The sequence below is a fragment of the Cheilinus undulatus genome, linkage group 12, assembly GCF_018320785.1.
Source record: "Cheilinus undulatus linkage group 12, ASM1832078v1, whole genome shotgun sequence".
Classification (NCBI taxonomy): domain Eukaryota; kingdom Metazoa; phylum Chordata; class Actinopteri; order Labriformes; family Labridae; genus Cheilinus; species Cheilinus undulatus.
Window position 1 is genome coordinate 15,165,528 of NC_054876.1, and position 19,768 is coordinate 15,185,295.

General features: G+C 40.0%; 2 protein-coding genes across 7 annotated transcripts in view; both read right to left on the reverse strand.

The window, feature by feature from the left end:
• LOC121518762 (unconventional myosin-XVIIIa-like) overlaps positions 1-1,445 on the reverse strand; it is a 104,197-nt gene extending 102,752 nt beyond the window's left edge. For 5 of the 6 annotated variants that reach the window (XM_041801342.1, XM_041801339.1, XM_041801337.1 and 2 more), the window contains exon 1: positions 1,350-1,440. The gene's annotated coding sequence lies outside the window, so the exon portion shown is untranslated. Of the gene's footprint in view, positions 1-1,349 lie in introns of all 6 variants that reach the window. The other variant, XM_041801341.1, reaches the window with a different exon arrangement.
• LOC121519210 (unconventional myosin-XVIIIa-like) lies at positions 1,315-19,393 on the reverse strand. The gene is made up of 3 exons (XM_041802048.1): positions 19,347-19,393; positions 15,711-16,800; positions 1,315-1,602 (listed from the first exon to the last, which is right to left on the reverse strand). The coding sequence occupies exons 2-3, from the start codon at positions 16,668-16,670 to the stop codon at positions 1,315-1,317; spliced, it is 1,248 nt and encodes a 415-aa protein (XP_041657982.1). The 5' UTR covers positions 16,671-16,800; positions 19,347-19,393.
• Between the last annotated feature and the right edge of the window lie 375 nt (positions 19,394-19,768).

Below are 19,768 nucleotides of genomic sequence, written 5' to 3' on the forward strand. Positions count from 1 at the left end.
GAGTTACAAGCTTCAGCAGCTGAAATGGGAGACTCTGCATACAACAACTGTTGCCTAGGTTCCTCACCAGTCAAATGGGAGAGTGGCAAAGAGAGAGCCACTGTTGAAGAATCTTGACTAAAGTTGGACAAAAGGCATGTGGAAGACTCCATAGCCAAATGGAAGAAGGGTCTTTGGTCTGATGAGATCAAAATGGTGCTTTTTGGTAATCAGACAAGACGCTATGTTTGTCACAAACAGCACATCACCATCTTGAACTTCCCCTCTGGATTAATTAAGTGTCTATCAATCTACCTCTACCACAGACACATCATCCCCACTGTGAAGCATGGTGGTGGCAGCATCATGCTGTGAGGATGCTTCTAAGCAGCCGGCCCTGGCAGGCTTGTAAAGGTAAAGGGTAAAATGAATGCCGCAAAAGACTGAGAAATCCTGGAGGACAATTTTATTTAATCTGCAAGACTGACATAACTTTGCAGCAATCTGTTTTCACTTTGAAATTAAATTGTTTTTTCTTTTTGTCAATAAAGCCAAATTCTATTGACCATGATTGATTTATAAAATCAATTAAAGGGTAAAATATCAAGAGGGTGAATACTTTTTAGGCCCTGTAACATATTTTTGCGTAATAATCCCATAGCATAACAGATATGCAGACAGAAATCTTTTCACTAAATCAGATAGGAACACCAGACGCCAGCATTTAATTGATATGACTCAACAGATTAACATCAGCTACTGACATGTCGGTTTATAGCTGATATGTCAATGGGGCTGATATGGGACAATACTGATGTTAAACCAATGCATTGGTGCATCCCTAGTAAGGTTAAAAAAAGTAAGCTTGTATCATCCTTCAAACTCACTGCGCAGAAACATCATAGCATCAAAGTTAACAACACATAAAATTAATAAAAGTACATAAACCACTTGGCACATATGAATGTATTTGAACAATCTGTAAGCTAAGAATGAACTGCTATTTTAAGTGAATATAGCTGGCAACTCCCACAACACTGCTTACACATCATTTCATTCACTTACCAAGCAAACATGTATCTTGCTGGAAATCTATCATAACTTTCATCAACTTTAGACTAAAATGTTCTTTTTTTCTTAATGATGAGACTGCAAAACAGAAATGAGCAGCAGCATGTTTCACCATCTCCAGCCCTCATTTCATCAGTCCTCTCCTATAAATAGTTTCAGCAGCAGAGGAGGCCATTCTGAGTCGCCAGCAGAGTCCAAATGAAACTGCTAAGCAGAGCATGGACACCCTTAGCAGTTCTCACTGCCCGCCACGCACACACCCACTCATACACGGCCCACCAGAGGCCCGAGCCCATTACCTCCTCTCCAGGCCTGGTTAACCTTCCAATCTCCTAGCTGGGGCGTCAGGGCCGAGGCAGGGAAAGAACCTGTGTCTGCACAGAGCACGCGCTCACTAGTCCTGAGTGAGTGGGAGGGCAGTTTCAGGGGCGGGGTCAGCACCAGTACAGCACAGTCACACTGGTCTGAGGAGTGGTGGCTGGGTTGGGGGGTAATGTGAGAAGAGTTGGGCAGAGGGGATAGACGAGGGACAGCTGCTGAGATATAGAGGGGCTATAAATAGACTGTGCAGAACGACATCAATTAACACAGTCACTTTAACTGCCACTCTTTCCTCCTGGTGACAGGGAACCAGCGAGGAAGTCGACCTCATCAGGTGATACACAAACTTCAGCAGGCTTGTTCTACGGAGGCTCTAATAGGACATACATCCCTGCATTTTATTTACTCCATTATTCTCTGATAAAAACATCTCAACTTATTTATTTCATGACAACAATTCTTTTTTCTCATGATATCAAGCTACTTTTGGTCCTTTTCTCAAGATCTGGAGAACTAAACCAGCTCTCTTATTCAATAATGGTGGGTGGTAGTACTAGTACCGTCACTGGTAAATTCCTGCCATACAAAGACCCATCATCAGCCAACAAAATCAGCCAGGTAATGACTTGTGTCAATGTAATCAACCTGAAGGATAGCAATTAGGGTAAAATGTGGGTCTCCAAGATTAATCAATATAATAACAGCAACATGTAGTGAGTGTACTCATCCTGCACAGCATCTCTTTTGGCCTGTCTGAGGCTTAAACACAAGCTGTGAGCTGCAACGGATCAACCCAGTCTGACCTTTGCCCAGCTCTGCAGGAATTTGCATTCAAACAGATGTTCAAAGGTGTCTTTTACATAAACACGCCCATTTCAAAACAGTTCTTCACTAAAGTCTGCAGTTGTAGGTTTGAGCGCTTTACATCAGGAAATGAGTGGTAGGTAAATCTGCCTACATCAAACTGAGTGACCGTGCAAGAAGGGGACTCGTGAGAGGGGCCACCAAGCCACAGATGACACCTATGCCCAGGTCCTTCAGCAGTCAAAGCTTTATGGAGAGTGGCAAAGAGGAAGCCACTGCGGAAGAAAACTCATATTCAATCTGGACTACAGTTTGCCAAAAGGCATGTAAGAGACTTCATGGTCAAGTGGAAGAATGTTTTTTGGTCTGATGACACCAAAATGGCATTTTTTGGCCATCAAACAAGACAATATGTTTGGCGGACGCCAATACTGCACATAACCACAAACACACCATCTCCACTGTGAAGCACGGTGGTGGCAGCATCATGCTGTGGGTATGTTTCTCAGCAACTGGGCGTGAAAAGCTTGCAAAGGTGGAGGGCAGCAACATACAGGAGAATCCTGGTGGACAATCTTATTCAGCCTGCAAGAGAACTACAGCTTTGGACAAGATGTATTTTATGGCAAGACAATGACACAAAGCGTACTGCAAAAGATACAAGCCAACAAGGTGAATGTCCTGTAGCGGATGAGTCAAAGATGTCAGACGTCAATCGAAGAGAGAATTTATGGCTGGACCTATCCACACAGACTCACTGCTGTGATTGCAGCAAACTAGATACTGACTTGAAGGGGGTGAATATTTATGCTATCACTTCATTTAAATAACATATTTTAATTTGTCATAAATATTTAGTAATCTGTTTTCACTTGAACAAAGAAATGTTTTTTTTTTTGTCAAAAATCAAATCATATCGACCATGATTGATGATAAACTCAATAAAGGAGCAAAGGGAGGGATACTTTTTAAAGGTATCTCTAGAACAAAAAGTTGCACACTGAGGGAGGCTTATCATCTAGGATGAATAAATTGATTTTCCTCATTTAAAACTTACTCTTGCTTAATTAATTGTCCTCTCTGTCTCACAATGAAAGTCAAACATCTGCCTAATTATTCAGGATACAAACCACTAAATAAACATTTAAGAATGAAAATGCTGTGTAATTGTAAAGGAAGTACGACCTTCTCTCTGCAGCTCCAGTAAAGCGTACGCTGAGATGGAGAGACAAGAAAACATGTGAAATACCGAACCATATAGCTATTATGTAAGACTACACCATCCTTAAATATGTGAAGAGGGCAGGTTTCTCACCATGCCTTTTAAACCACAAGAGGGAGCCATAAACCCACGTTTAAATTTTTCATTTCTACAGACTTCTGCTTAAGCACACTACTGACCTAAATATGAGAAATTAAGAACCCGGAACAGATTTGCCACAAATCATTTTAGCCAACAAAAACATCACCCAAGATTTTAAACATATGAAAATGAGACAAGGTAATGTGATATTATGGACACAATTTTCTCCAAATGTTAAAAATCATTTTGAGATCTGGCTAAAAGTGAAAGCCTTGTAAATACTACATTGCTGTAAAGCCAGTTGGGTATAAAAACACATGGAATGGCAGCTTGCCTGGAGGTAGGCATTCAGCTTATTTGTGCCACGCAGTTTAACCACAAGAGGAAAACAAGGAAATGTAGCAACAGGCTTGGCAGTGCATGCATGTGGTAATCTAATCCTGGCACGCTGTTTCCCTTCATTTCTTTGAGAAATTATGGTTGCAGCTGAATTTATTAATTTAAGTTCCTCATAAGCAAAAGCATCACTGTCAAAACTCAATTTAACTCCAATGTGCAAAAATACATAATTCTAGCAAAAACAATAATTTTCGTGTAGGCGTTTATTCTTTAGGATTAACCAGAAGCTCACATATTAGCACTCAGCAGGACCCAGGAAAATATGCAGTGTAGCTGCTTGATCTAGCACAGCCTGCTAATCCCCAGAGTCAGTTACTGGGACACAGCATCGTGTGGGCTGTGCATCCGCAGCAAAGATTAAGGGCTCTATATACCATAAACAGAGCTGACTCTTTCATAGATAAAACCTTCAATACTAAGAAAAATACAACATCATTTATTTAAAATATGCATACAAGACATAGTTTTTACACAACGATACAGCCATGTCCGTGTTAATAAACGTAGCAGTGAGCAGACAAAACCATCATACTGTATGTTTCAGGAAAAGCAGGCAGAAATCAAGGAGACATTTAACCTGGAAAATTCCAGGATTTGACCCAAATGTTACTGTTATATTAATAAGGCCTCAAAATCAGCAGCTTCTTCCTGAAAGCAGGCTGCATGGACATGACAAAGGAGCAGAGGGTTTAAACTAAGGCTGGATCTCATCCATAGTTTCACAAGGAGGAGGCAAAATTCAAGTCAAAGTGGTCTTATTTAAGAGGGAAAGGAATTTTCTGATTTTCAAACACTGGGGCAACTCAGTTAAAACTTAAATGAAACAGAGTAACATGCATGGACTGTGTGTGTGAGTTGTGACACTCATAAAAAATTATGAGACGGATAATGAAGCTGAATAAAATAGCTCCTGCTTGTGGCTGACAAGATGAGGGTGTGTCTGACAAGTGTGTGTTCCCCATTGACTGACAGCCAAACAAACGCCCAAGTATCTCAACTATGTCTGCATGACAATGTCAGAGTAAATAAACAAGACAGTTACTGAAACTCATAAGAGATCACCATATGAAAGTTGTGTTGCTTTATTTGCCAGGGAGGAGTGCTAAATTATGAAAAGCAAATCTTAACTATGGCCTCAATTATGAAGTAAACAGTTCAGCCTTAGAAGCCACACGCCATCCTAATCCACACTTGTGCTAATGCTCTCTGCTACCAGCATCAACCCACTAGAAAAGGGGATGATGTGATTAATCTGGGGGGCTTGGAGAGGAGATTACACTATTTGCTAATTTCCTAATGACAAAACTGTGTCTGAGTTACAGGCAGACAGGAAATGTATGTGATGGGAAATGAGTGTTGAACAGATACGAGATAAAACATTTGGTGGCATCAGGTCAGCAGTGATGCATGCTGACATTCAGTTTTATTGAATGAAACAAGCAAAACCAGCTCCTGATCACTGTGATTGGGGATATCACTGAAAAACAGCGCTGTGAAAAAGCATTTGTCCACTCCCTGATTTTTCGTTTTTTTGCATATTTGTCACATTTAAGTGTTTCAGATCATCAAATTACTTTTAAATGACACAAAGATAACCTGAGTAAATACAAAATGCAGTTTTTAAATACTGATTTCATTTATTAAGGCAAAAAAGCCATCCAGACCTACCTGGCCCTATGTGAATAAGTAATTGCCCCCCTGAGCCTAATAACTGGTTGTGCCACCCTTAGCAGCAACAACTGCGAGCATGCAAGCAGTTGCAATGACTGGAAATGAGTCTTTTACATCACTGTAGGGGATTTTGGCCCACACCTCTTTGCAGAATTGTTTTAATTCAGCCACACTAGAGGGTTTCCAGCATTTAAGGTCATACCAAAGCATCTCAGTCGGATTTAAGCCCAGACTTTGACGGGACCAACCCCAAAAACTTCATTTTGTTTTTTAAAGCAATTGCCTGAGGTCATGAACTGATGGCCAGATATTCTCCTTTAGGGTTTTCTGGTAGAGAGCAGCGGCCCTGCCCACAGAATTGTCTGGGCCCCTGAAAAACCCTGTAAATAGGTCCTCACCAGTTGTGGTTTATTATCAATATCAATGCATGTCTGTCAGGCCAGTAGCATTAGTGCTAGTGTCCTGGCCAAGGAGCTGGAAATTGCATCACACTATTATTTGGTTCTAATGTCCAAATTACTAATTGGTGCCACTTTTCACCACTGTCTCTACCCATTTTTCCACATTTGACCAATTCTTTGCATCTTTTAGCCAATTTTTGCCATCTTTGACCTATTTTCACTACTTTAGATCCCCTTTTCATTAAGATTTTGGCATAAATGGCATAAATTATTTTTTTATCTTTTTTTTCTATTTCTTTGATAAAGTGGTTATCATTCAGATTAGAAATAAAATATGCTTATCACAGATTAACTTTATAATGGACCATGATTTTCCTCACCTCCATGGGGCCCCCCAAGTTTGGACAGGCCCCAGAACGCTCCCCCCTTTTTCCCCTCTTATGTGCTGCCTTGGAGAGCAGAGTTCATGGTTCCAACAATTATGGAAAGTCATCAATGTCCTGAAGCAGCAAAGCAGCCCCAAACCATCACATTACCAACACCATGTTAGACTTTTGTTATGTTCTTTTTATGAAATGCTGTGTTAGTTTTATGCCAGATGTAACAGGCCGCACACCTTCCAAAAACACTTCTCTCATCAGTTAAAATAAATTTTCCCAAAAGTCTTGGGGATCATCAGGATGTTTGGATGATGAGGTGAGCCTTTGCGTTCTTCTTGGTTAGCAGTGGTTTTGGCCTTGGAACTCTCCCATGAATGCCATTTTCGCCCAGTGTCCTTCTTAGTGTCGATTCATGAACACCTTAATGGAGTCAAGTGAGACCTGCAGGTCCTTCGATGGTGTTCTGGGTTCTTTTGTGGCCTCTTTCATGAGTTGTCGATACTTTGGAGTAATTTTGGTAGGCCGGCCACTCCTGGGAAGGTTCCTCACTGTTCAAAGTTTTCTCAGTTTGTGGGTAATGGCTCTCACAGTGGTTGGTTGGAGTCCCAAAGCCTTAGGATTGGCCTTCTCACCCTTTCAAGGCTGACAGTGGTCACTGACTTTGTGTCTCATCTGTTCTTGAAATTTTTCAGCTAGCAGCATGATGTGCTGCTTTTTGAGATCTTTTAGCCTACCTCACTTTGTCAAACAGGTTCTATTTAAGGGATTTCTTGATTCAATAGGTCTTGTAGTAATCAACTAAACAACTGTATATAACTAAAAAGTGTTGCAGAAAGCTTGGGCAACTTGATAGTTATAATCTATAAAAAAGCAAGGCTCATTTGGAGAATCATAGATTAAAATCAAGTACTAATAGCTCAAAATGACATAATATTATCCTTTTGTTGTTGTTTTGTATTGTGTTTATTTCTCTTGTTCATGCTGATATGGACCTATGGGTCTGAAATAATAAATAAAGTAATGTAATAAGAAAGTAAAAGACATCATATTAGTTCTATCAAACAGACTCAGATGAAAACAAAACAAAAAGACAGGGGATGCACTGGTAAAAACAAACAAAAGTAGGCCTTTTTGGCGACACACACTGCAAAACTTGTTTTCATAATCCCTACAGCCAACTGATTTCCCACAACCAGCTGGAAAATTGATACATTGGCTAGCAGACTCTCTCCCTACACACAGTCTACGAGGGATCATTTACCAGACACAAGAAAACATAGGGACACTTGCAAACACCTGCTCTGTGCAGTCCAGTAGGATTCCCCCATAAAAACTAAACTGATGAGCACTGATAACTCTGTTTAGACAAGATTAGTTGACCCTTGATTAGTCCCCAACCAATCAGGCTCCTGTTGTCCTGAGCCTTTTTTTCTTTCTTTAGTCCCGCAAAACTGAGAAGAAAACCTCAGTAAAACAGCTCAGCAAACATAGTCGTAATTGTGAAAAAAATTATTATCACTGAGATAAAACATGCACAATAAAACAATATGACTGTTGTCTTCTCTTATGTTGACATTTATTTTTGGGCTTTCATACTTTTATTTAATAGGACAGTGGATGAAAAGAATGACAAAGGACCTTGGAGGCCAAATCCCCAGTACAGGAGGCGCTGACCACTAAGCACCTGGTATCTCTTGAGTTGATCATAAAGATGCAAAATCTTTTTAGGTTTAAATCCTAGTTAACAGTAATTGCTTTATCCATTGGTGATATGCTCAGACTTAGGGTGGACTGGTCGACATCTCAGTGTCATTAATGAAGAGTTCACACTAAATCAGGGAGAACAAGAGAGGATGGAGCAGTTCTGGCCTCACTTAATGTGGACAATGGCTGCCACCCAATGTACAAAATGTTTACATACTCAGCTATGCATACTTGGCCTATAAGTTTAACTATGTATCATGTATTAGAAGTAATATTTCATTTAGAAATTTACCGTCAACACTGGAAATAATATTGGTTGAGTGATATACAATGAAATTGAAGAGATGGCTGCACTGATAGAGTAACGTCTTTCGTTGAAGGCAGTGTGATGGTTTGGGGTGGCATCTCCCTCACCGGAAAAACAAGGTTTGTCATCACTGGAGGCAATCTCAATGCAGAAAGATATTAAGATGAGATTCTTCAACTAGGGGCAATCCCACATCTCCACAGTCTGGGACTGAACTCTACCATCCAAGATGACAATGCTCACCCCCACAGAGCGGGGTTTATCAGAGACTACCTCCAGAATTTGGGAGTGGAGAGGATGGAATGGCCTGTCAGCAGTCCTGACCTCAGCCTTATTGGACACCTGTGGGATCAGCTTGGGCGTGCTGTTCATGTCGGGATGACTAACACAACCACACTGGCTGACTTGAAAAAATTCTGGTTGAAGAATGGGATGTCATCCCACAGCAGTGTGTGACCAGCATGAGGAGGAGGTGCTTGGCTGTGTATGGTTCTTCCACACACTACTGAGGCTCCTGATAGTTAAATAAATAATTTGTTAAATTGCCAATGTGTCTTGTCTTTTTCCAGTCCACCAAACAACACCACACAAGAGTTAATGGCAGAATAAGCTGTTTGGGATTGGCAGAGAAGATTTGGCAAATTTTTCATGGGCACAACCCACACACTCAGCTCTGCTGCTCATCCCACAAATGCATGTTCCTTACAAATGTGGCACCATTAAAAAGGTCAATAAGCAGGATGTCTAACATTTAAGATTAACTGCAAAGAAGCAATGTTACAACAATGAGATAATCTACCAAACACAAATTTCCTTACATTTTGTGCTTACCATATACTGTTAAAATGATAGAAAACAATGAACAAGTCCTCATCATACATGAAACTTTTCCCAAAAAGAGGTGTTTTATGGATCACACAGGGGATCAATGTGCAGGAAGTAGGGGTTGACTGGTACTTGGCCAGGCTGATTATCAGGGCCGATATCCATTATTCGGCTGACTATCTGTGTTTTATTTAAGATTGGCAATGAAATGAGTTGTTTAAAAGTGCACTACTTTGGCTCCACTGTAAGGTGTGCCTTCACTTATGTCTCTGCTAAAGCCTTACACATTCCACACAGTCTTACCTGATTTCCTGCCCACAACACAATCTGATTGGCCAGAGGTCAAATAAGTTAAAGACAGTCAACACTGAAGCCTGAGTACTACACATCTATTATTGGTTCCAAATATCAGTTATCAGTCTTACAAGCAACTAGTAATTGGTATCATATTTGCCATGTAAAATCAATATCAGTTGGCCCCTAGCACAAAGTTTAATACAGCGAAGCCCTGACAAAAATAATAGCCGTTAAGGCCAAGTAAGTGATGTGAAAGGTAAACAGGAAAGAGGTTTTTTCCAGAACAGCGGTCAGGATTCTCATGGTCAGAGAAACAGTTTGACACTTTAACACATGAGCTCCTGTGTATATTTGGATGCTGTTGAAAAAGGCTTGTGTTTGCAGCAGGTCTGATGAAGCATGAGCTTTATGTATTTATCATCAAACTATTTCAGACAATTATGGAGGTGCTGTGAGTAAATTCTGGAACTATGCAGAGCATTTATTTGATCTCTGATCAAAAGCAGCAGTCAAACAATGGTCACCTGATTCTAGTTGTTTGTTGGATTGTTTATAATCCGCTCTATTGGAAGCTCACAGCAGGCATTGGAGTTCAGTTCAGGTGACTGAAGCAGTAAACAGAATTCTTTTTCTAGACTCATTTTTTCATAATATGTTATGCTGAACTCAAATGGCAAATTATATCAGTTTGAAATTTGCTCAAATGTAAACTTCATCCAAGAGGTGGCTGTATTTTTTAGTAACTCACTACTGAACTTACTTTCTGTATTTCTTTAACTAAAGACAAGTTCCCTATAAATAAATTAATACATGAAATACAAAAGAACAAGTAATATTAACTGCCAGTCACCCCCTTATGTTTCTTTCGATGCTGTTGTACCTAACACTGTGATCAAACCTGCCTTGACTATGCTAAGGTAAGCTAACCGTCTCCTGGGTGTGGCTGCAGACGGATATAAGACTAACATCAAAGGCCTAAACTGAACAGGAAAGAAAACAAGGATTTGAACCAAACTATTTACTAAGCTTTTAATACAGCAAACATGCTAAATATGTTCATGTAGCACATGTGGTTCTGTGTTGCTCTAGATCCAGCAATCAGATCTTATTATAACTACCTATAAATAGTGCTGTTGGTTCTAGGTCACACTCACATGCAAGATTTTCTGCTTTTTAAAATGGCCTGTCTCTTAATAATCACCAAGATCAGATGAATATGGGACAAAGCTGCTGAAGTATGTCCCTAGTTGTGTACAGATTAACTCCTGAAGCCTTATTCAGAACTATGGTTGCAGCATATTATTGTTGGAAGAGGGCAAACACTCAAACAGATCCATATCAAGTTCACACTATAAGTCTTAAGTGCAATTTCATGTTTGAATACTGAACGCCCTATGCATAACAACAGCAGTAACTCTTTGATATCGTGCATATTAGATCCTCATAATCTCTATCAACTAATTGATCTCAATCATTCATCCATCCACACATTCACACCTACAGCCAATTTAGAAAGATCTAATGAGCATGTTTTTGGTGGTGGGAGGAAGTACCAGGAGAGAGCCCACATAAGCACGGGGAGAGCATGCAAACTCAGCACAGAAAGGCCCTGACCAGGAAACAAACCAGAGACCCATTTGCTGTGAGGCAACAGCCCTAGCTCCTGTGCCGCTCAATCATATCAATTAAAAAATCAGATCTTCATCTTTCAACCAAAAGCTGCTGCAGGCAAAAGAAAGATCACTGTCTAAATTGCAAAATTACATTGACACTGACAATATTTTGGTACCAATTTCAACAGCATAGAGGCGCTTGCCTGTAATTTACAAAAAACATACTAATATAAGCTTTCTAGGACTTCTACTTTTGTATCAAAACAGTTATCAATATTGTTAAAATGGCATCATTAGTGCTAGTAATACATCTAGGTTTAAATCCTGGTTTTGTGACAAGCCTACAAAATAAGCACAGTAACAGCATGCTAACATAAACATGATTTCTTGAATGTTGTTATTGGGCATGAAGTGTCATCAGGTTTTTGTGTGTGTGCACATGGTTTTCATGGTGTTCCTCGGTGACATCTGTGATCCTGTATATCAAGACACGTTCACCTGATTGAATTAACACCAGTGTCTTTCTGTGTAACCTTGCAAAGCAGATAGATTTGCCAGACTCCATGTCTGTCGTCAGGCAAATCCATCTTGCAAAGTTCTAGTCTACAGCCATATTGCTGAACCGGAAACAGTTTCGACCAATCAGCATCATTTTAAGGAAATGAGGCAGTAGCTATAGGCTGGGTTTAGTTGTACTGAGAGCCAATAGCAATGGCTGCCACCAGTGTGACAATTAGCCCGGATGTAGCTATAGTATAGTGGCAGTTTTTTTCCAGAACTGAACTTTATTTTTGGTATATTTTTAAGAAAATCTTTTTTATTTGGCCATCGATACTAGTGTCAGTGTCAGTGTCAGATTTTGGTATGTACTTACTGTTTAGTGAACCATTTTCATGTGCAGGCTAGAAATTCAAAAAAAAAAAAAACTAAAGCAGTTTGGGGTGTTCAGGGGTTCATTTTTTGTTGTCATGTTATTGAAAGTATCAATAGTAGCAACATAGACAATCAGCTAAATTGTTACTTTAACCCAGCTCTAATTTTTATAGTCAACTTATTTCTACCCTCAGTTTACACTGCAGTAGCTTCTTTATTGCCATCCTCACCAGAACTGTGCTGGGGTTAAAATGAAAAAGGTGTTCATGAAAAAAAAAAAAAACATAGGAAAAGACACACAAAAATGAACTATGAAGGAATATGAGAACACTACAGAATGCTTTGAACAAAAATGGTGGCCTACATGTGAATATATTCTTTTATTTTCTAAAAATGTAGAAATCTAGTTTGTTTATCCCTACAACACACATTTAAAAAAACAGTAGCGTTCATCCAATAAGGTCAACCTGTCTTAATGTACAGGGCTGCTTTTAAGCATTTTCACTGCTGGGCATGTTTCTCCAAAGATGTACCGTGCATCTTTTACACTTTATTCAACTGCCACAACAACAATCCAAGTATGGTCCCATAAGCTGGGTTAAGCACTAAACTTTCACAACAAGCTGAGCAAATCTGACCAAGTGGAAAAATCTCCTTATTACTCCAAAAACCTCCAAGCATTTCAGTTACTCATTCACTCAATCTATATAAGTTATATAAGTTATAATAATTATTAGACAGTATGATGTGGTTTAAATAAATATGCATCTGTTCAAAGGTGATGATGATGCCACCAAAAGTCAATCATTTCAGCGATTAAAGCACTGACTGACCTAAAGCACTGCCTAACTCTAACGCTGTTTTAACTTTATAACAAAAAAACCCTGAAAGCTCATTTTCCGGTGTTTGTTGTGTCCTCTAAAAAACTTGAACTTGATGGTCCTCTTCGTGTTGCACATGATTATCTTGGTAAAAGAAAAGAACTCAATGGGCTCCCAGCCAAGTCTTACAGACCATATGGCCATGGGCTGCAGTGGCGTTTGGGCCGTTGTTTCCTTCGGCGTCCTATTGTTTGCTCTCAAAGGGCTGAGGCGAGGGAGGGGGGGATTATATATACACCAGAACACATTTTCTCTTTCAAAGCACACAAACCCACTCCCCCAAGAACAAAAGCACACTGCCAGTGTCATTACAGCTCCATCCATAATCCAGACATCTCTAATCCACTGTACTGTATTGTAGATGCAAAACTATTTAGTAAGAATAGGTAACTAAAAGAAAAAGAAACACGGCTAGCAAATAGAGCCACTTTGGGTGGTTTAAGCTTTAGCCTCAGAAATGTAGTCAGCAAACTCAAATTCACCAGAACAACACAAACTCACAAAGTTTGCATACCAGAAACAATATCAGAAATGCCCCCAACTCTCCATGAGGTGGAGGTCAGTGAGTCAGCGATCATTCGCACTGATCTGATAGTTTCACTCTAGGTCAATGTTTCTTCTTCTTCCTTTCATTGAGCTGTCACCATTACGCTTTTCTTGCCTTTTTAGAAAAATACCACTATAGCAAAGACAAATCTCTGTCATCATGTGACGACAGACAACCGGTGTTTCATAGCAGGCAATGTAGCAACAATCAGACACTTTAAAGTGTAACTTTTTGGAAATACTTAACAATGGAAAAACTGTTTAAAACCACAGTGTTTATGGAATGCAAATTTAATTTTTAGTGAACATTAGAGCTTGCAAAATGTCAGCAATTCAGTGATACGTTACAGTGAAAAACGCCTACACAGGGCCTATTTCTGGAGGAAAAGCATATATAGCTCTTAACATGGTTAGCAGGGAAGGTTTACAGCTGTTTAACAGTACTATTTATGAGGCTAGAAAAATACAGAGCAGATCAAACAGTCTCACAAAATAAACATTTGTTATAAACACATCAACAATGTTAGTATACAGAGTGATAACGAGATAGATGGGGAGATATAGACATTGCTTTGCCAATGTTTTTGCAATCTTTGGCAAGACCTGCTTTGGCAATGAAATGAATGGATTTTCATGCCAGCTATTTGAAATTAAAAAATTGACATAGGTAGGAAGGTCAGTTGGTCGGTAGGTAGGTGGGGAAGCAGGTAGGTAGGCAGGTAGGTAGGTCAGTTGGTTGGTAGGTACTGTAGGAGGGTAGAAAGGTCGGTAGGCAGGTAGGTAGCTAGGTAGGTCAGTAGGTAGATAGGTAGGGAGGTAGGTAGGTCAGTCGGCAGTAAGTAGGTAGGTCGGTAGTTAGGTAGGTAGGCAGGTAGGTAGGAAGGTCAGTCAGTCAGTAGGTAGGTAGGTAGGTAGGAAGGTCAGTTGGTCAGTAGGTAGGTAGGTAGGTAGGTACGTAGGTAGGTAGAAAGGTAGGTCGGAAGGAAGGTCAGTTGGTAGTCAGTAGGTAGGTCGGTAAGTAGGTAGGTAGGCAGGGAGGTAGGTAGGAAGGCAGGTAGGTCGGTCAGTTGGTCGGTAGGTAGGTAGGTAGGTGGGTAGGTACTCTATTCATCCCTAGAAAATTCAAAAATTGTTGCATCAGTTAACAAAAACTATTTCATGGAACGAAACAATGCTTTTTTACTGTGTGTGTACATTTTACTGTTGAATGGCAGCCTGGGTATGACAAAATAACTGAATTATTACCCCTGCTCCCAGCTACCCTCAGATGGATTCTGTAGTTCCCAGACTTTTTCTTCCAGGTCCCTCTTTGGCAGATAAAATATTTTCACTCCCCCCATTCATCTCCATACACAAAACCAAATAAACGTTTATTGATTCATACTGAAAAAAACAATGTCATGCAGGTAAGATTTGGTAAAAGGATAAGGTGTGGCTCTCTCTCTGATACCCACTGTTGTAAAGGTAAAGCTGCTGGCTTTTTCTTGTTGTTTTGTCAGTTGTGACGTCTTGTATAGAGTCACTGTTAGCCCAGCATTTACCTTGAAGTAATTTTACAAAATTTCCCATGCCTTACTTGCAGTGCAAAACGGCACACCATTTTTTTTCTGAGAGGGACCTGGATGCAGACAACGGATCTCAACTTCATACTGAAAGTCAGATGATCATTGCCATACCTCATCTTCTCATACCAGAAGTCACTTGAACTGAATAGCGGAAGTTTGTGAAAGTGTAAGCCAATTTGGCAATATTCAACATTAGAAATCCCTTTAAAACAACTTCGAACAGTAGGCAAGCCATACAGATAGAGCTAGAAGTGTCCAAATTCAGTTGTATGTTAGATTGGAAAAGTCTAACAAAGTATGATGTTTGAAAAGAAAGCTCTCCTTGCCCCACATTAGGATGAGTATCATCACCAATCAATCTTCTACTGTATGGCGCCTATTCATAACCAAAGGTCTAGAACATACTCTTCAGTGTATTATCATAAATACCCAAGACCAGTCAACATGAGCTCAGCACTAAGCAACACCATGATATCTACCCTATCTAAGTAAGGTAGATGTCCAGTTAATAAACAATACTGTCAATATTAACTAAACTGGAATCAGATTGGTTCTCTGGATTGGCCAAAATCAAAATAAAGGTATTGAACAGGTGTCATGAAAGAAAAGCATGATCAAAATACCTTTATTTTCATAGTCATGGAAATAATCTCCAAAATCTTGGCATGAGATTAAATCTGAAGTGAAATGATAAGACAAATATCTAAAATAATGCATCATATTAAAGATAAGGATCCGTAAAATCTGGCATTTAGTTTGCTAGTACTCACATCAAAAACTTCTCTGTGCTGCCGTTGGGCGGTCCTCAACCAACTGCGGTTCAGCTCACTCAGCTCCAGGATGGTCTGCACCTTTAGTCGGACCGTCTCTCCGGACTGACGGATCATCTCCACGATCTCATCCCGGCTCTTGCACTCCACATTGACCCCATTGATCTCTACCAGCCTGTCTCCAGGAGCAAGGCCCAGGACCCTGTCCTTGGTGCCAGCACCAGGTTCAGCAAAGTGCACGACGCGACGGCACACTTCTCCATCTGGCCTCCTGTCTAGCATGGTGGTCCTCCGCAATGAGAAGCCAAAATCCCCAGTGTTTCGCCGCTGAAGCTCTAGCTCTCTTGGATCCGGCATTGGTGGAGCAACAAGAACAGGCAACTGTAGGTCCGTACCAGGGAAGGTCTTCTCCACCAACTCAGGGATGTGAACCACATAGGTGCCCTTCTGATTAAATTTTGACCTCCAGGATGCAGTCCAGTTCTGTGAAGTATTGTGCTCTCTGGTCTTCTGAGGAAAAGACACGTGCCTCTGACCTACAGCAGAATTCAACTTGGCCAATTCCCCAAACTTAGCAGCTCTTTCCTTCACAGAGCTGCGCTGATGTTCCTCTTCGCTCCCCTTTACATGTTCTCGGGAGACACTAGCACTCACATTCCCAGCATCCTGTTCCAGGCTGCTGTGAAGACGTTCAGCCTCCAGGTCTGTCAGATTGAGCTCCATATTGCTGGCCACTTTTATAGGTATAGGACCAGATATCTCCAACTTGCTCCTAGATTCCCTCTTGGAGCTCCCGCGGTTTATATTGAAAAAGCCTCTACGTATGCTCATCTCCTCCAGACTCTTTAACTCTGCTTGCGACATACGCTCCTTCTTCTCCTTCTTGTCTTTTTTCTCCTTATTCTTACCATAGTCCTTCTCCTTCTCCTTCTCTTTGTCTTTCTTCATGAGGTGAAACATGCTTAAACTTTTCTGCAGATTTTTACCAGTTTGAGTTTTTACATCAAGGAAAGTTAGGTGTCAGAAAACTGAGTATGGGAACAGTTGCAGCATGTAGAAGATCCACAGTCAGGCAGGTCTGTAATGTCATCTATCGGGAAGAAACAAAGAGGCGAAATTAGGAGCAATGTTCAGGATGCATGATATTATCTGCATGATATCGGTATTGGCAGATATGAGCTTAAAAAGGGAATTATCAGTATCAGCATAAAAGAAAAATCCTGTCGATATTAAAAATCAGGCTATGAAAACTTGTTTTAGGCTGGACCATCAGTCTTTTTCTATAACTATTATTAATGTTTACACCTTAAGGTATGTTTTAAGGACTGAAATTTTTTATTTTTTCATCCTCAAACTTTAAATTGGTTGGTTTAGGGGTTGAAGTTTTGGGTCTGAACTATATTTAAATCTTTGTATTGTTACTGGTACTGGCAAAGATCCAATACTGTGCATCCCAATCACTTCTACAAGTTTTGAACCGTCAAACTTAATTATTATACCTAAATTAAAGTCTAAGTTGTAATAAACATTCCAAAACAAGCTCCCAGAGTGCATCGCAGATGTATAGTTCACAGGGGGTGATGCAATACTGACTGGAACCCCTCGTAAACAAAACAATTAAAAAATATTGTGTGAAGACGTTCTTGGTGCCAGTGTAGCTCAGAGGGCAGAGCAGGCACCAGCAAGGTGCATGTCTTTGAAATCTGCTATTTTACTTTTACTTAAGCAAATTTTAACCAGAGAAACTGTACTTTTACAGGAGTACAACACTCCTGTATTTTTCCACTTCTTCTGACCACACAGTAGCACAGAGAGAGAAAATGAGTCCACATCACATCTTAAAACAGCTGTTGCATTTGGCTTCATTATAGAGGTGTGACTTTCCCTGAAAAACCTGGTGAAAGATCCATATTCTCACGTTATATTGCTAATAAGGAAAGTTCACATTTTACATTACAACTCCTCAATAGCTACTACGGTTGACTTTAGAATTGCAAAATATCCTACAGCAATTTTTAAATCACAGATGTCAATGTTTCTTTGACCTGTTAAGTGTGTTACAAATCATACTTTCTTATTTTTGTTAATGTTTTTCTTTTTTGAAAGGAGAATTACATCAAAATGTTCATTCCCTGCAGTACAATCATTCACATTGCATCTGCAATAGTAGTCAAAACAATCACAGATAGATATTATTTCTAAATTACTTAGCCCAAATTTTTATGATGATTGCTATGTGATAGAAAAGACATTAAAGCTCTTCTCCCAGTCTGGTATGGCATGGGTTTGCCATCGTTGCAGATGGAGTCTGCTGGAGTATCGAATGGCTGCTGCTGCGGAAGCTATTACCTTGGATGCAACTTTAGAAAAAGCACCAGTTTATTAGGAACTTGACCACGTTTCTTTTTAAAACAAGAGCAAGGAGCCACAGCGGAAGATTACCCTGGCAGAGAGGATGCTTTGGCAAGTCTCCTGACCGGCCTTGGCATCAGTTTTATTCACTGAGAAGTTCCACCATCAACAATCTACAGCAGTAGCCTGTCAGCTCGAGAGTAGCCAATGCATACAACCTAATTTTGTCTTGTCACTCTGATTGGCCCGTCACGAATGTGACAGACAAAACATTCTTCCAATCACTTTCTGAGAATTTTTTGAAAAGTCCTGCCCTTCCCAAAGACTTTCTATGGCAGCATTCCCAGATGAATGTGAAATATATCCATATAAAACAGTCTATCTGGCACGTCAGGTTATAGATTTGGAGCAGCAAAAACATTTGCAGTCTATTTTGTTTTTTTGTTAAGCAAATCCTAGCAAAGAGACCATATTTGCAACTGCATTATCAAGCCATTTGTGGGGGGAAACAGTTGTTGGTTCTGCTGCAGATTTCTTTATTTAAAAGGTATGATGTTGGCCTGATGATTTTTATGAAGATGTGTTATTTTGAAGACAACATAAGTCTATCTCAACAAGACAACCACTGGCCATGGCTCAAAGTTGTTTTGCTCCTCAGTCCCATCTGTGTTTTTTTTTCTCGCCTCTATCTGTTAAACCATTACAGTCCCAACAAAAGAAAAAGCATTTTAGATCTGGTTTTCTCAGTTCTATTCACTGACACCGTTCCTGCCTGTATATATCAGAAGTTGCCCTACATACAGCCTTGACCTCATCTATCTTGCTGTCATCTCTTTAGCATGACTTGTAAATTGATGCAATACGTTGTAACATTTCAGCATGGGATTCTCCAGCCTAGCACAAACAATAGCCTGTGTAAACCCATAAACAGTAAATTCGCACTTAATCCACACTTAATCACATCTCATGAGGTCAGAGAGACTGCGAAACAGCTAAAAGCAATTTACATTCATTTGACAATACATGACAGTTCTGCTGTTTTTCTTTTCTTGACTTTTACCAGCAAAAGAGCTAAAAATATTATTGGCTTTAGATGTATTGAACTTACTGTACACATGGTTATGCTAGGTTGTCGCTGCTACTTGTCCAGAGCTGTGTTGTAATGCTCTCCCTTTAAGCTGCTTTGCCCTCATTCTGTAGCACCGTCAGGAAATACTTTCAGAAGACAATGTTAAAACGTCATTCATAAAAAACAACACAGACAAAGCTAGGACAGTGACGTACCTGTTACTGTACGCAGAAAACCGCGTTTTTGAGTTGCTTGAAGTTTTCATCATTTTCTTCCCTCAGATTGACAGAAGGTGCGTGAATGCACTTGTGGTGCTTTCGATGGTTTCCCAGAAGGTCGGACTCTAAAACAGCACGGGTTATTTACATATCAGTTACAAAGAGTTCGCACTCGTTCTTTTTATAATCGTTAAAAATTGAAATCTAGCACTCGGGAATAGCATAAGAAGAAAAAAACGTTTATATGTAGATTTTTCTTGTCGTTTTAAAGAGCAAAGTAGAGCAAAACAATAAAATATTTACGGTAAGCCGACTTTTGAACAATATTTCCGATTACTTAAAATGCTGCCTGTCCATCTTCATATGTAGCATTGCGGAAATTTTGCTTAGCCTGTCTCTCTACACTAGAACCGGCGTTT

What these genes read in the sequence shown, in the direction of transcription:
- LOC121519210 (XM_041802048.1), bottom strand. Translation starts at nt 16,670, where the DNA reads ATGTTTCACCTCATGAAGAAAGACAAAGAGAAGGAGAAGGAGAAGGAC. An exon ending in AGCACAGAGAAGTTTTTGAT is followed by an intron (nt 1,603 to 15,710) that starts GTGAGTACTAGC and finishes GTCTATTTATAG; the next exon opens with CCCCTCTATATCTCAGCAGC.